This window comes from Cebus imitator, unplaced genomic scaffold, assembly GCF_001604975.1.
Source record: "Cebus imitator isolate Cc_AM_T3 unplaced genomic scaffold, Cebus_imitator-1.0 Scaffold32, whole genome shotgun sequence".
Taxonomy (NCBI): Eukaryota; Metazoa; Chordata; class Mammalia; order Primates; family Cebidae; genus Cebus; species Cebus imitator.
Window position 1 is genome coordinate 4,900,552 of NW_016107347.1, and position 15,000 is coordinate 4,915,551.

Genomic DNA, 15,000 nt, shown 5'->3' on the forward strand with positions numbered 1-15,000 from the left:
AAAAAAAAAAACACGTGTAATAATTGTCCACAGTCTTTAAGGAAAATTAATAAAACATAAAATGTCAATATAGAATCCAGAATAAAAACCTGTCATATACATAGCTTATTTACCAGAAAGTGTTATTTCAGATAAAAACACCTAATTATTAAAGACTCAAAAATTGATTAAAGACAGTGGACTGAGCATGTCTCTCTATTTTCACCCCAATCTTATAAAATTAGAAAAAAAAATACAAGAAAAAAATATATAAGAAGAACATTAACAAAATAAGAGACTATCATTAACAAATCAGAAAATTAAGGAATCCTTAGGGGAAAAAAAAACTCACATTAATTCAATGAAGGCTATGTGGAACAACAAGACCAGGTGACCATCCTCCTACCACAAAGCCCACCTCGAGATAAAGTAAGAACCCTAGGAATTTGGGTGGCATATGAGGTAGTGTATCAAATAGATTATTATTCCTAAGCGAGATAAACATCCTCTATAGCAAAAGGCAAGCCACTATGCCCACCTTTACCCACAGCAACTCCCACTCACTTCAATAATCAGAAGAATTAGATTATAATTCACATGTGGGAAAAGACGGATACTTATACTTAGATGAGTCAACAATCAGGTACTAACAATTTGTGAAGAAAAGCAAAACAATGAAAAAGAAAGCTCAAAATTAAACTATGAAAAAAACTAAAACCCAAAGAAAAAGAGTTAATAGAGCAAACAGAAACAGGTATTTTACTAAGCATAATGTTCCGACAGGAAACCAAATCCCTGAAATAGATTACCTAGAGCTCTCAGAAATTTAAAATTTGACAACTGAGATTTTTTAAATAGTAAAACAGACATATTTAAAGATTGAATTAGCAAGGGAGAAACAAATACATATATATATATATATTTAGAGAGACAGAGAGCTCTCCCAATTCAGGAGAAAGAACAAAGAGGTAGAAAATGTAAGACAAAAGTTTAAAAACAAGAGAGGCTTGAGATGGCTGACTAGAGGCATTTGCCCACTTACCTTCTCCACAAAGAAGAACTAAATTAGTGAGTAGATAATTACACTTCAAATAGATCCTCTAAGAAAGAACTGGAATTCAACAAAGATGTGTCAAGAAACACCTAAGGCAAGGAAGGAGAAGGAAGCTAGGCAGCCTGCTCAGGATAGGCTGAGAGCCTGTAAAGGCTCCCTAAGGAAGGGAAAGGGTAAAAGATAAAGCCTCAGCCATCCACATTCCTTCTGCAATCCTAGCCATTGTAGACTCCTTTAGGACCTGAGATTAACATAGGTAGCTGCCTGTAGATCTCACAAAGGCATTGCTCCAGAGAGGGAGTTCTGGGTCCCACCCACCCTTTAAGTCCTAAGCAGTGCCATTTTGTGAGCCCAGCCACCAGGAGACTACATCCTGCTCTGGGGCCCAACAGCCCCTGCATCTTCATATCCCTGGAGCCCCACTAACATCCCCTACCAATACCCACTGCTGAATACTGCCACCAAGACTGAAGTGTACCCCACTGGCAGCAACCCTGCCCCCTACCAACAGCAGGACTGTAGCACATCTTCTCGTGCCCCAGAGAAAGGCTACCCCTCCTGCAGCTGCTACTACTGGCTGCTGAAAAAACCAGTAGTAGCAGAAAAAAAAAAAAAACAGAAAACACCATCAACCCCATGTCACCCCAGCGGCAGGGCCATCACACATTTGCACACACCCCAAGGACAAGCTATCCTACTCACAGCCACAACCACTGCCACTGCTGGCTACCAGGTGAAGCCAGAGCCACTAGCAGCAACCTCATTGCCCCCAGCAGGGGAGGCACATGCCCTAAGTACAGGCTCAAAGACAGCTAATACCTGGGGCTGAAAACACATGCTCCTCAGAAATGTGCCTACAGCTGCTGGCACCAATAGCAATCCCCTCCTCCCTGGCAGCAGGGCCCCAGTACATTTGCGCATCCCTAAAGGCAGGCTCCCCCAGCTTACCACAACTGCTGCAGCACCCACCTGAGTGCTCCACCAGGGACCTAGGGATCACCCACCCCTGCCCACCAGAGCCAGCACCCATAAACACAACTGGGGATCCTGAAGATAGGCCCGCCATGACTATCCCTGCTCCCTCAAGTGCCTAAGTACACTTGTCCAAGAGCCTAGGGATCACACTGCCCCATGCACCACCATTAGCATCTAAGCACTCCTCCTGGAAGGCTGAAGAAGGGTCAACAAGGCCTGCCGCTACCATCAGAGCGGGCACTCACCCACATGTGCTGTCTGCAGGGCTGGGGCCTGGCCCGCAGGTCCACTGCAGCCAACACATTGCATCATTTTATTTCCTTCATAGCACTTATCCCTATTTATAATTAAATATTTGTTTGTGATTATTTGTTTTGTATGTCTCCCCAAGTAGAGTGCAAACCTCATGAGAACAATGACCATGTCTGGTACATTCCTCATTATGTATCCAAGACTAAATAAGGTAGAAGTATCTAAGCCTTAGTTCAATAGTTATTATATATGTAATAATCAAAGCAGAAGCAATAGAACATACTAGGAAGGGAATCTGTTATATAATCAAATTGAAAGCAAAGACGAATACAGATACGGAAAAATGAGTACAAGAATAGGACACATTTAGAGCAATAATATTAGACTGAATTGAAGGTGGGCAACAGCATGAAGCAGCAAAGAAAACTGTAACAAGTTAAGAAACTGGGAAAAAAATCACTTGCCAAACATTTCCTGTTGCAGTTGGCTTCAACTCACTTAGTATGCAGTACTCTCACTCTTTAAATGAACAATGACAAGATACCTGATATCTAAATAGTTTGCACTTAGGCAATGAGATGGCTCTAAAATTTGCCACATAGAAAATCAGATTTGTATTTTTAAAGAAACACTCTAGCAGCAATGTAGAAAATGAGCAAAAGAGATTGCTATCCTGGAAACAAAAGGACTGATTCTCAAGCTATTTTAACTATAATAGCACTGGTCAAAGATGTCTGACCTTAAAGATATAAGGAGTAGGGCAGGTTATATCTAAGCAATACATAGCTTAAAAGCGTTTTGAGGATTGAGACTGCTGAGGAAATCATGGTAGACTACTTTAACCAAAATGTAAGCCTAAGAAAATACCATCAAGGAAGAATGTAAAGTGTAGCCAGAAAACAAAGAAGAATGAGAGCTGCTGGGGTAGGAAAAAAGATTATTAAAGAAAGGCAAAGCAAACAGAAGGTTAGTAAATATAGCAAGGGATGACTAAAGATTAGGACAAATGGGGGTAATCTGAAGCACGGTTTGATGATTAATCTTAAAAATAACAATTTTTATACCATTATGTTCTTTACATGCATCCTGAAACTCTAAAACCAAGAAAGAGAAAATGAGAATTGAACTATTCTAAGACTGTGGAAATCAAGAAAAGGAAAAGATTCAAATGATAGTTAAGAGTTAGAAACTTTTAAGCTAGTTATATTTTTATGAGTTAGGTGTTAAGGAGCACCAAATAACAAATTGGCAGTGAAGTATAAGGGAAAGAGAAAAGTACAGAATATCCTTCAAGATTTCTGGTTTGGAGACTATATTTTCAGCCAAAGAAGTTGAGTACCTATTTCATTGTTAATGCTATTCTCCTACACATGATGCTTCCTACACTCCTTCATCCTCTATGACTATCCGAAGCCTTAAAGTCTATCTTTAAATTTAAATCTACCTTTTTCATAAAGTTTTTCCAACTATGCAGTACACATTGTTATCTTAGGCTTCCTCTTGGTATCAGTATTAACACACCTCCACAATAAGAAATCTATAAGTATTCACCCCAAATATATAAGTATGTATAAAATACAAATACATATTTATATTTACATAAATGTATAACCAATGTTATACATTGTTTATAAATATAAATTTATAAAATATAAATATGTATCATATTCATTTTTAAACATATTTAAAACATAAAAATAAATAAAAATAGAAATTCTAATATTTTATTCCCTTTTCCTAATGGAAATTTTGCTCACCCCCTCATTTTGGACACCATTATCTTAGGGTTTTATGTATTCAAGCTTTCTCCAACAATGATCAGAGATTTCTCAAAAGGATGGTATTTTACTTCTATACATTCCTACAATATCTAAGGCAATACTAAAAAACACACAAGGTTCTATTTCACAATTCTAGAATACTTTTTTCAAATTAGTCATCATATATTTCTCTACTATGAGAAAATCACATGATACAATTGCATATTTAATACGACAAATAGCAGCCACTTTATTTCAATATTAGACTGAATTGTTACAAATAAATATCCATTAAAGACATTTTAAGAAACAAAATTATTCCCTAGCCTAAGACATTTAATTAAACAATTCTTTTTTTTTTTTTTTTTTCCGAGACGGAGTTTCACTCACATTTACCCAGGCTGGAGTGCAATGGCGTGATCTCGGCTCACCACAACCTCCACCTCCTGGGTTCAGGCAATTCTCCTGCCTCAGCCTCCTGCGTAGCTGGGATTACAGGCACGCACCACCATGCCCAGCTAATTTTTTGTATTTTTAATAGAGACGGGGTTTCACCATGTTGACCAGGATGGTCTCGATCTCTTGACCTCATGATCCACCCGCCTCGGCCTCCCAAAGTGCTGGGATTACAGGCTTGAGCCACCGCGCCCGGCCCTTAATTAAACAATTCTAAAAAAAGCAAGTATGGGTATATATAATGATCTAAAACAGTACTTTATGCTCCAAAGAGGGAATAAAAAGTAGAATGGTTTATATTATTTATATTCTAATTTAAAGTTATGCCAAGAAGATAAAATTACTTGCATTTGATAGTGCAATTTTAGATGAGAAAGGGCTAATCTACAGTAGAAAATTAAGCATCACAAAAAAAAGCATAAATATGGTTCAAAAATTCAACCAAACAACCTACTCGTGAAATGTAAAACACACATTTCAAATACTAGACAATATTTTAGTTGACAATTATTCTAATTATACAAGTATTTAAATCTAAGAATAAAATATTTGCCAATTCATGAATATTTTTAATTTATAAGAAATGTTTTTTCGGCCGGGCGCGGTGGCTCAAGCCTGTAATCCCAGCACTTTGGGAGGCCGAGGCGGGTGGAACACGAGGTCAAGAGATCGAGACCATCCTGGTCAACGTGGTGAAACCCTGTCTCTACTAAAAATACAAAAAATTAGCTGGGCATGGTGGCACGTGCCTGTAATTCCAGCTCCTCAGGAGGCTGAGGGAGGAGAATTGCCTGAACCTAGGAGGCGGAGGTTGCGGTGAGCCGAGATCGCGCCATTGCACTCCAGCCTGGGTAACAAGAGTGAAACTCTGTCTCAAAAAAAAAAAAAAAAAAAAAGAAATATTTTTTCACTAAAATTAGAAAATAATTTGTTGTTTGTAATTTGCCACAGTTATAGACATGAAGTTTTAAGAATATGAAGCAGAGGTTATTAGAATTATCTAATTACATGGTCATAAATTCACAAAATAACTACTGTAGAGAATGTCTCTCCCTTTTGGCCATGAAAGTTGTTGAATTTTAATAACACTTTATTATAAAATAGGATCACATTTTCCTATGAATAGTACATAATCTAACATGACAAACCAATGAAATTTTAAAATTCAATTAAACAACAACAGACATTTCTCACTAAGAATTATTTTCTTCCTTCAAATATTAAAATGCAAATATTATCAAAGAATCTCTACAGGCAAATGACAGAGGGGAAATTATATTTTATTTCAAAACTGTTTATGATTGTATAATCAGCTAATATTATTAAAGTATACACATTATTATCTAAGTCTTACCTAGTTCACTTGATTTCTTTTGAAGCTCCATGGTAAGTATTTTCAATTGATCTTCATTTTTTTCCAATCTTGTAAAATATATCATTTTCAATACAAAATATTATTTTAGTCAGAATTCATCTCATAACTAGCACTGGTGCAACTTAGCAACTGATATATCTTAGAGTAGATTCACCCACTGGATTGTTAAACATTAAGTACCTACTCTGTGCCATATAGTGTAACATTTTAAAATAAAATATTACTATTATAAATACATAATTGTATATTACATCTATGTAATATACATAGATATACCTTAAAGCTTATGATATAAGTTGTCGCTTTCTGTTGATGATAATCAGATTAATGCATCATAGAACTTTGAAAGAGATTACATATGTAACTACTATTATACTGATTTCTGCCTTAAGAACAATATAACTATGAGAACATGTATAATTTGCTTAACTTCTCTGGCTTTCTGCTTTCTCAAAGTATAAAACTGAAGTAATAGGGATAGATGCATTTTAGGTAACTTACCATAAAAAAATGAAAAATCACTTGGATAGGTCAATCAAAGATATATAAATTAGGAGAGCTAGAAAAGCTAACTTTTCTCTCACCATGCACAAGCAATGGAGAAAAAATATTGCTAGGCCCAAGCTATGGCTTCAGAGAGAAACTTGCTCTCCTTTATCCTACCAAACTTAATTAACCCTAATGCTAATGAGACAAAAAATAATTACCTAGGCCTCCTAACACAGCTTTATTTAAATATTCCCTTAATATAAAGTAGTGAAAAATAGAGTCTTTTTCACTCTATTTTTTAACTCCAATGAAACTTTTAAAATATTTTCCCACTTTATACATAAGACATCTGACCACAGTTGTTATATGAATTACACATCAGTTGGCAGTGCATAGAAAATGGCACTGAATATTTAAAGTAAAATTTTTTATTCATTTATTTTATTTATTAAAAATAATAAATATTTTACCTTTGCTGTTCTGTTCTCAGTAATTCTTTCAAGCTGCAGATAGTAGTTTCAAAGTTAGTAACCACAAATGAATGAGCAGTTCTAGCTTTATTAGATTCTTCCATTTGAGCTTCTTTTTCTTCAGTTAGCTGACAAATTGTTTTCGTTGCTTTCTGTAAATCTTCCTCTAAAGTATTTTGAGTACTCTAAATGAAATAAAGTATAAAACAAAGGCAATGATCCAAAGGCCTCAACCAAAAAAGCTGAACTCATCTGCTTCCACACATTTACTGCCCCATTCCAACCCCCATATTTTCCTAGCTATTATCCCTCCTCCCCACCCTGAAATGCCCAGCCGTTACTCTTATTTTAATTCACCATTCTCCAAATCCCACCTACAGTTCTAACTCCTCTATGGAGCCTTCCTAGCCAACCCAGCCACACTGTTCTTCCAATTCTTAGAACTATTAATTTATTATCTAAACCACCCTGTTGGCACCTGTCCAGGGTCTTGGATTTTAATTATACTCTTGATGTTTTTATGCAATGTCTCTACACTATAGCATTTTGTAGACTAGGATTGTGTCTTCTCTATCTATTTGAAGCTCTAGGTCCTTGTACCTTGTATTAGTATTTAATAAATATTTGTTGACTGATAGTATGAAACTTATTACACACTAAACAGTTTTTAAATCATACCACATTTCTTTGCAATGACACTTTAATATCTTCTAGTTCTTTAGTCAAATGATGCTGCTTCTCAATTGATTCTTTTAGGTTTTCACTCTGTAATTCTAAAAGAGAAAGTTGTAAATAGATAGTACTTAGTAGAAGATATATGCCAAGAAAATTAATTATTATTTGTAACAATTAGTCTTTTTCCTCCATTAGATAATAGTCAAAAATGAGGGGGAAATATGCAAATATAGACACACAAATATTGGTCATCATCAAGCTTTATTGACTTTTCAAGACTTTTATCTCCCAGGAACTCAAAAATAAATATTTAAGGATTTACATTTTTTATAATAGCAAAACATTAGAAACAACCTAAATATCCAAAAGTAGACAAATTATGGAGGTACATAAATGGGATGGTATACTATGTAGTCACTGAAAATAATACTACAGATTTTATTGATGGATTACTAATTTGGATATTCATAAAATATAGAAAAGAGTGGGTTTAATATTTAAACACTATGTGCAAAATAAAAGGATACACACTAAAATATGAAAAGTAATTTATCTCCTAATGGTAAAATTATTCATGATTTTATTTTCATTATTGATTATCTTGACTTTTTTATTTTTCAAAATATTCTCTTTACTTATTAAATGATGAATAAATGCTTTTGACTCCACTTAAGAGACCATTTTTACTAAATACTAAGTCTCAAATACAAGTCTATATACTTTATATGTGCGCACTCATTTTCAAACATCATAAAAACAATAAGGGAAAAAAGAATTTCATTATATTCTCTGGATTCAAATTATATGATTGCCTCTTACTAAGCTACCTGTCCTTGGGCATGATACTTAACCAGTCTGACTACTTTTCCCATCTTGAATATTAGAATAATGGTCATTATTCATATTATGAAGAGTTCCCTGCTGTTAGAAATAAAAAAGATAATTTAACTTAAAATGCTTAAGCGCAGAGTCTAATATGTAATCAATAAGTGAAACCTGCTATTATGATGATGCTAATGATGATATATGGTAGAAACTGGACCTTAATATTCACGATATTTACAACATATTGATCAGGCAGGCAAATAAACAGTAATCATGCTGATGGGTACTCACTAGAAGTTCTGGGAGTTTACATAGAGGGAGCACCTAAGCCAAATAAGATCAGGGTTGGAGGTATGGGGAGACAGAAAAATAAAGTTTAAACAAGACTTCCAGAAAGTAGCAGCTGAGTTGAAACATTTGAAAGACAGTAAAAATTAGCCAAGGTAATGGGAGTTAGGACAGAAAAGATCATGGGCAAGTATAAAGGCATGTACAAAGGAAAACACAGAAGAGATAGAATGACACATTCTGGCATCTAAAGAAAATGTATCTTAGGAGTATAAGGCTTAAAGTATAACAGATAAGTCACAAGAGATATGATTGGAAAGATAACAATGACAAGATCATAACAGGACTTATATGACTTATTCAGAGTCTTCTGATTCATAATTCATGAAGACAATACAAAACAATGAAGGATGTTAAGTAATAGAAGTATGTGGCAAGTTTATATTTTTAAAATTCCATTCTGAAAAAACTACATAGAATAAAAGGGTCAATGGTCCAACTCTGGGGAAAAAATAGAAAAAGTAAATCTGGAGAGAGGGAAATGTTGACTATTGTGGTGTCCATTATGATACTATTTCTTATGGTCTAGATGGTGATAAATGTCTCCTGTGGAAAATCATAAGCACAAGCTAGCCCTTAGGTATGTATGGGAACTGAATGTATACGCCAAAATGTTCAAAAGAGCTCCAAGCCAAAATTTAGTTTGAAGTTCCCTAGGATTCTAGAAAAAGCAATATGAAAATTTTCTCCATAAAAATATACTGCTAATCCAGGCCTTAAAGAATTTCCACAGATAAAGTTACATGACCTCACACTCAACAAACACAACAGGAAACAAAGCACAATGAACAAAGTCAGCAAAATGAACAAAATGCCACCTTAGATCTGCAAAGATTTCAGATTTTAGAATTATTGGCTGTGAAATTAAAAAATAAGTATTATCATATACTTTATAAACTAAAGGAAGATATCAGTAATCAATAAAATACTAGAAGTGATACATAAATTTGAAACTGAAAACTCCAAGGGGGTAATGATGAGCTTTGCCATGTAAACACTCCTCTAAAAGGAAATAAAATTTCAAGATCAAATATTAAGAATATTAAAGCATTAAACTCCTGAAAAAATAGGAATTTGCCAGGCCAAAAATGAAGAGAAAATAGAAACCTATAGAATTAAGTAACCACAAAACTTGTTTTTGCCAGAGGACATTTACAGACCCTGGCAAAGTTGGTCTTTTGGTTTGAAATACAATGGGATAAAGAATTTAAGATCTATGAAAACCCAAAGGTAACAGAAGGTAGAGGGAGTCTAAGAAGTAAACTTTTGTACAATAAATTGGGACACTTTTGCTGTAAGGAATAAGCAAAAGTAAAACAACTCACAGGCAGATTTGCAGCCCAGGTTCAAATCACCTGAGTGGTTCGGGACACCCCAAGCCTTCAAGCTGACTTAAGATTGTCCCAAATGGATAGAACTACTGTGTACATGGGAAAAAAAAAAAAAAAAAAAAAAAAAAAAAAAACTCAAAAAAAAAAAAAAAAAAAAAAAAAAAAAGCAAATCCTCCCAGGTGGATGTTAAGTGATCTGCATACTAGGCAGGCCTTAACTTATACCTACAAGTAATTTTTTCAAGTTAAAAAAAGGAGCATAAAGTCAAAAACAACAAGGCACACAAGAAAATAAGGCACTTTGACTAAAAACTATCATAAACAAGACAGAATGAGAGTCACAAACATTTAAGATAAAAGATGATCAGAAAAGGACTATAAAATAGCTATTGTTCGTATATTTAAAGAAAAGACAACCTAGAAAATAAGTAGAAATAGAAAACTACATAAAGTAGAAGAGCAGGTTAGAAAAAGAAGTAAGAATAACATCTTAAAATAAACATCTTAGTAACTAAAAATAAAATGGAGGGGATTTCATAATGTGTGAGAAATAAAAGAAGAAAATTAGTGAATTACAAGATAAATAAATAGAAATTATCTAGAATAAGGTATAAAAAGGCAAAACTGTTGAAATAGGAAAGAGATTAAGAGTCAAAGAAGAGTTAGAAAATTAATGTAGGTTTTTATTTTGGTTTCTGGTTTGGTTTTTTGTGGTGGTTGTTTTTGTTTTTTGGGGTTTGTCACCCAGGCTGGAGTGCAGTGGAGCAATCATAGCTCACTGTAACCTCACACTCCTGGGCTCAAGTGATCCTTCCACCTCAGCCTCTCAAAATGCAACATGGGTTTTTTTTCTTCAACATTTTTTTCTTACTCAGAAGACGAGGAAACAGAGAATGAATACAATATCTGAAGAGATTGTTGTTGAGAGTTTCCAAGAAACAATAGTAGTAGATAGTAATTTAAAGATTTAAGAAGCTATTAAACAAAACTAAGCCTGTACCTTAACATATCATACTGTAAATGCTTCAAAGATGAAGAACATCTGAAAATCCATAAAAGAGGGAAAAGATATTACTAACTTCATAAAATCAACAAAGCCATGCATGGTGGTTCAAGTCTGCAATCCTAGGACTTTGGGAAGCCAAGGAAGGAGGATCATTTGAGCCCAGGAGTTTGAGGCCAACCTGGGCAACACAGTGAGACCCTGTCTCTATAAAAAATAAAATAAAATTAGCCAGGTGTGGTGGCATGTGCCTGTATGCCAGCTACTCATGAGGTTGAGTTGGGAGGATCACTTGAGCCCATGATTGCACCACTGTACTCCAGCCTGGGCAACAGGGTGAGACTCAACCAAAAAAAAAAAAAAAAAAAAAAAGAAGGGTAGGGGAGGGAAGCGGAGGGGAGGGGAGGGGAGAAAGAGAGAGGGAGGAAGGAAGGAAGGGAGGGAGGGATGGAGGAAGGGAGGAAGGATACTTTCCATGTGCTAAAAAAAAAATGTCTAGAAATAACATACGGTGTGCCAACCTAGAAAGACATATCGTGAAAACATATCCTTTATGGATGAGAATGAATAAAAAAAATTTCAGACAAATGGAATCTATGACAGCCAATCACAAACATATTCTCACTAAAGCAGATTCTAAATATTCCTCTTTAAAACAGAAAGAAAATGATCTGAATGAAAAGTTTAAGATGCAAAAAAAAAAAAATGAAGAGCAAAGAAACTGAAAAAAGTACATGGGTAAAACCAAATAAATATTGTCTGTATAAAACAGTAATAATAATGTCCTATCTATAGAATTAAAATACACATATTGTAGCACTTTTCACAATAACAGCAATATGGAATCAACCAGTGTTCATCAATAGATGACTGGATAAATATATATATATACAAATCGGAATACTGTTCAGCCATAAGAAAAAATGAAATCATGTAAAATCTGATTGTTGTCTCCTTAAATTTTTGATAATTAATACTCTAGAAAAAGAAAAAATAAAATAAATAAATAAATATAATTAATACTCTTTAGTAGCCAACTAAATGGTTACAAATGGTTATTTTGCAAGTGACAAAATGAATTAGGTAATAACAAGTAAACATTAAAAAGAAAAACAGCCGGGCGCGGTGGCTCAAGCCTGTAATCCCAGCACTTTGGGAGGCCGAGGCGGGTGGATCACAAGGTCAAGAGATCGAGACCATCCTGGTCAACATGGTGAAACCCCGTCTCTACTAAAAATACAAAAAATTAGCTGAGCATGGTGGCGCGTGCCTGTAATCCCAGCTACTCAGGAGGCTGAGGCAGGAGAATTGCCTGAACCCAGGAGGCGGAGGTTGCGGTGAGCCAAGATCGTGCCATTGCACTCCAGCCTGGGTGACAGAGTGAGACTCTGTCTCAAAAAAGGAAAGAAAAAGAAAAACAAAAATTAGCTGATCATAATTAATTTAAATGACTATTCCAGGCAGGATGGAGTAGCTAGTAGCATGCCAGCTCTAGCTGGAAACAACCAGAAGAGACAGAATGGAATAATAGGACTAAAAGGGCTGATTCCTAAAAGAAAACTGCTGAGAAGTGAACTGATAAAGTACAACTGACATCTGCTGATCTGGGCATGAGAAAAAGACTAAAATGCTGTCTTAATCCAGGCAGAGGGCTGTTGCTAAGGTACAGAAAAATCAGCTTACTTTTGAGAGGTCTCAAAGAGCTGAAGAAACAAAACTGAAAACTTGAAAAGCCTTATATACTTGGCCAGTTTTCTTTCATTTAGCTCAGCCTCTAAAAGGATTTAGATAATCAGCCCAACACACCCTCAATTTCTCTCTAGCAGAGAAAAGACATCATCAGGAAGCTCCAAGATTTTTCTTATTACAATGTGCAGAATTTAATTTAAAAAATTACTGGGCACACCAAAGGAAAAGAACAAATACCCAAACAGCAAGATAAAAAAGAAAAAGAAAAAAGAAAGAAAATCAAGTAGCAGTTGCCAGGAGTTGCAGGAAGAAGGGAATGGAATGTTATTTTTTAATGGGTACAAAGTTTCCATTTTGCAAGATGAAAAGAGTTCTTGGATGGAGAGTTCTTGGAGAAGATGGATGGTGGTTATGGTTGCATAACAATGTGAAACATACTTAATGCCACGGAACTGCATATTTAAATATGATTAACATGGTAAATTTTATGTTACACATATTTTACCACAGTTTTTAAAAAGAAACAATAGAAATAAACCAACAGATGAGACACATATTGAAAAAACAGAGAATAGGTTCAAGCAGCAGCTTCTCCGCTCCTTCTGGAATCTCTCCCTGGTTCAGCCCGCCTGCCTCCACTCCTGCCTCCACCATGTCCATCAGGGTGACCCAGAAGTCCTACAGGGTGTCCACCTCTGGCCCCAGGGCCTTCAGCAGCTGCTCCTTCACGAGTGGGCCCAGTGCCCGCTCAAGCTCCTCGAGCTTCTCCCGAGTGAGCAGCACTGACTTCCGCGGTGGCCTGGGTGCAGGCTATGCGGGGGCCAGCGGCATAGGCCCGGGAGGCATCACCGCCGTCACCATCAACCAGAGCCTGCTGAACCCCATTAAGCTGGACATGGACCCCAACATCCAGGCCGTGCGTACCCAGGAGAAGGAGCAGATCAAGACCCTCAACAACAAGTTTGCTTCCTTCATCGACAAGGTGCGGTTCCTGGAGCAGCAGAACAAGATGCTGGAGACCAAGTGGAGCCTCCTGCAGCAGCAGAAAACGGCTCAGAGCAACATGGACAACATGTTTGAGAGCTACATCAACAACCTGCGGCGGCAGCTGGAGACTCTGGGCCAGGAGAAGCTGAAGCTGGAGGCAGAGCTTGGCAACATGCAGGGGCTGGTGGAGGACTTCAAGAACAAGTATGAGGAAGAGATCAATAAGCGTACAGAGGTGGAGAATGAATTTGTCCTCATCAAGAAGGATGTGGATGAAGCTTACATGAACAAGGTAGAGCTGGAGTCTCGCCTGGAAGGACTGACTGACGAGATCCACCTCCTCAGGCAGCTGTATGAAGAGGAGATCCGGGAGCTGCAGTCCCAGATCTCCGACACCTCTGTGGTGCTGTCCATGGACAACAACCACTCCTTGGACATGGATAGCATCATCGCTGAGGTCAAGGCGCAGTACGAGGAGATCGCCAACCGCAGCCGGGCTGAGGCGGAGAGCTTATACCAGATCAAGTATGAGGAGCTGCAGAAGCTGGCTGGGAAGCACGGGGATGACCTGCGGCTACGAAGACTGAGATCTCCGAGATGAACTGGAACGTCAGCCGGCTCCAGGCCGAGATTGAGGGCCTCAAAGGCCAGAGGGCTTCCCTGGAGGCCGCCATTATAGATGCTGAGCATCGCGGGGAGCAGGCACTCAAGGATGCTCACGCCAAGCAGCAGCAGCTGGAGGAAGCCCTGCAGAAGGCCAAGCAGGACATGGCACGGCAGCTGCGTGACTACCAGGAGCTGATGAACGTCAAACTGGCCCTGGACATCGAGATCGCCACCTACCGCAAGCTACTGGAGGGCGAGGAGAGCCGGCTGGAGTCTGGGATGCAGAACATGAGCATCCACACGAAGACCACCAGCGGCTATGCAGGTGGTCTGAGCTCTGCCTATGGGGGCCTCACAAGCCCCAGCCTCAGCTACAGCCTGGGCTCCAGCATTGGCTCTGGCGTGGACTCCACCTTCAGCCGCACCAGCTCCACCAAGGCCGTGGTTGTGAAGAAGACTGAGACCCGCGATGGGAGGCTGGTGTCTGAGTCCTCTGAAGTCCTGCCCACGTGAACAGCTGCAACAGCCCCTCCCAGCCTGCGCCTCCTGAGGCTGCCCCAGAGCCCGGGAGGGAAGTTGCTGTACAGGGGAGCACAGGGAATGGGAGCCCCATCCGACGCTCAGCCCTAGCCCTCAGCCCACCCGCGGGGAGTTTACTGCCTGGGGACCCCCCTTGCCCATGCCTCCAGCTGCAAAACAATTCAATTGGCTTTTTTTTTTTTTTTT

General features: G+C 37.7%; 1 protein-coding gene and 1 pseudogene across 2 annotated transcripts in view; one reads left to right on the top strand and one right to left on the bottom strand.

The window, feature by feature from the left end:
- SYCP1 (synaptonemal complex protein 1) overlaps positions 1-15,000 on the bottom strand; it is a 117,711-nt gene that overhangs the window by 74,202 nt on the left and 28,509 nt on the right. The window contains exons 13-15 of the mRNA XM_017524211.2: positions 7,489-7,583; positions 6,811-6,995; positions 5,831-5,898 (exon numbers count right to left, since the gene is read on the bottom strand). Of these exons, the coding sequence (XP_017379700.1) occupies positions 5,831-5,898; positions 6,811-6,995; positions 7,489-7,583 (348 nt within the window). The remainder of the gene's footprint in view (positions 1-5,830; positions 5,899-6,810; positions 6,996-7,488; positions 7,584-15,000) is intronic.
- Positions 13,256-14,787, top strand: LOC108301153 (annotated as a pseudogene). The gene has a single exon (XR_001823752.2). The product of XR_001823752.2 is annotated as a keratin, type II cytoskeletal 8-like (transcript).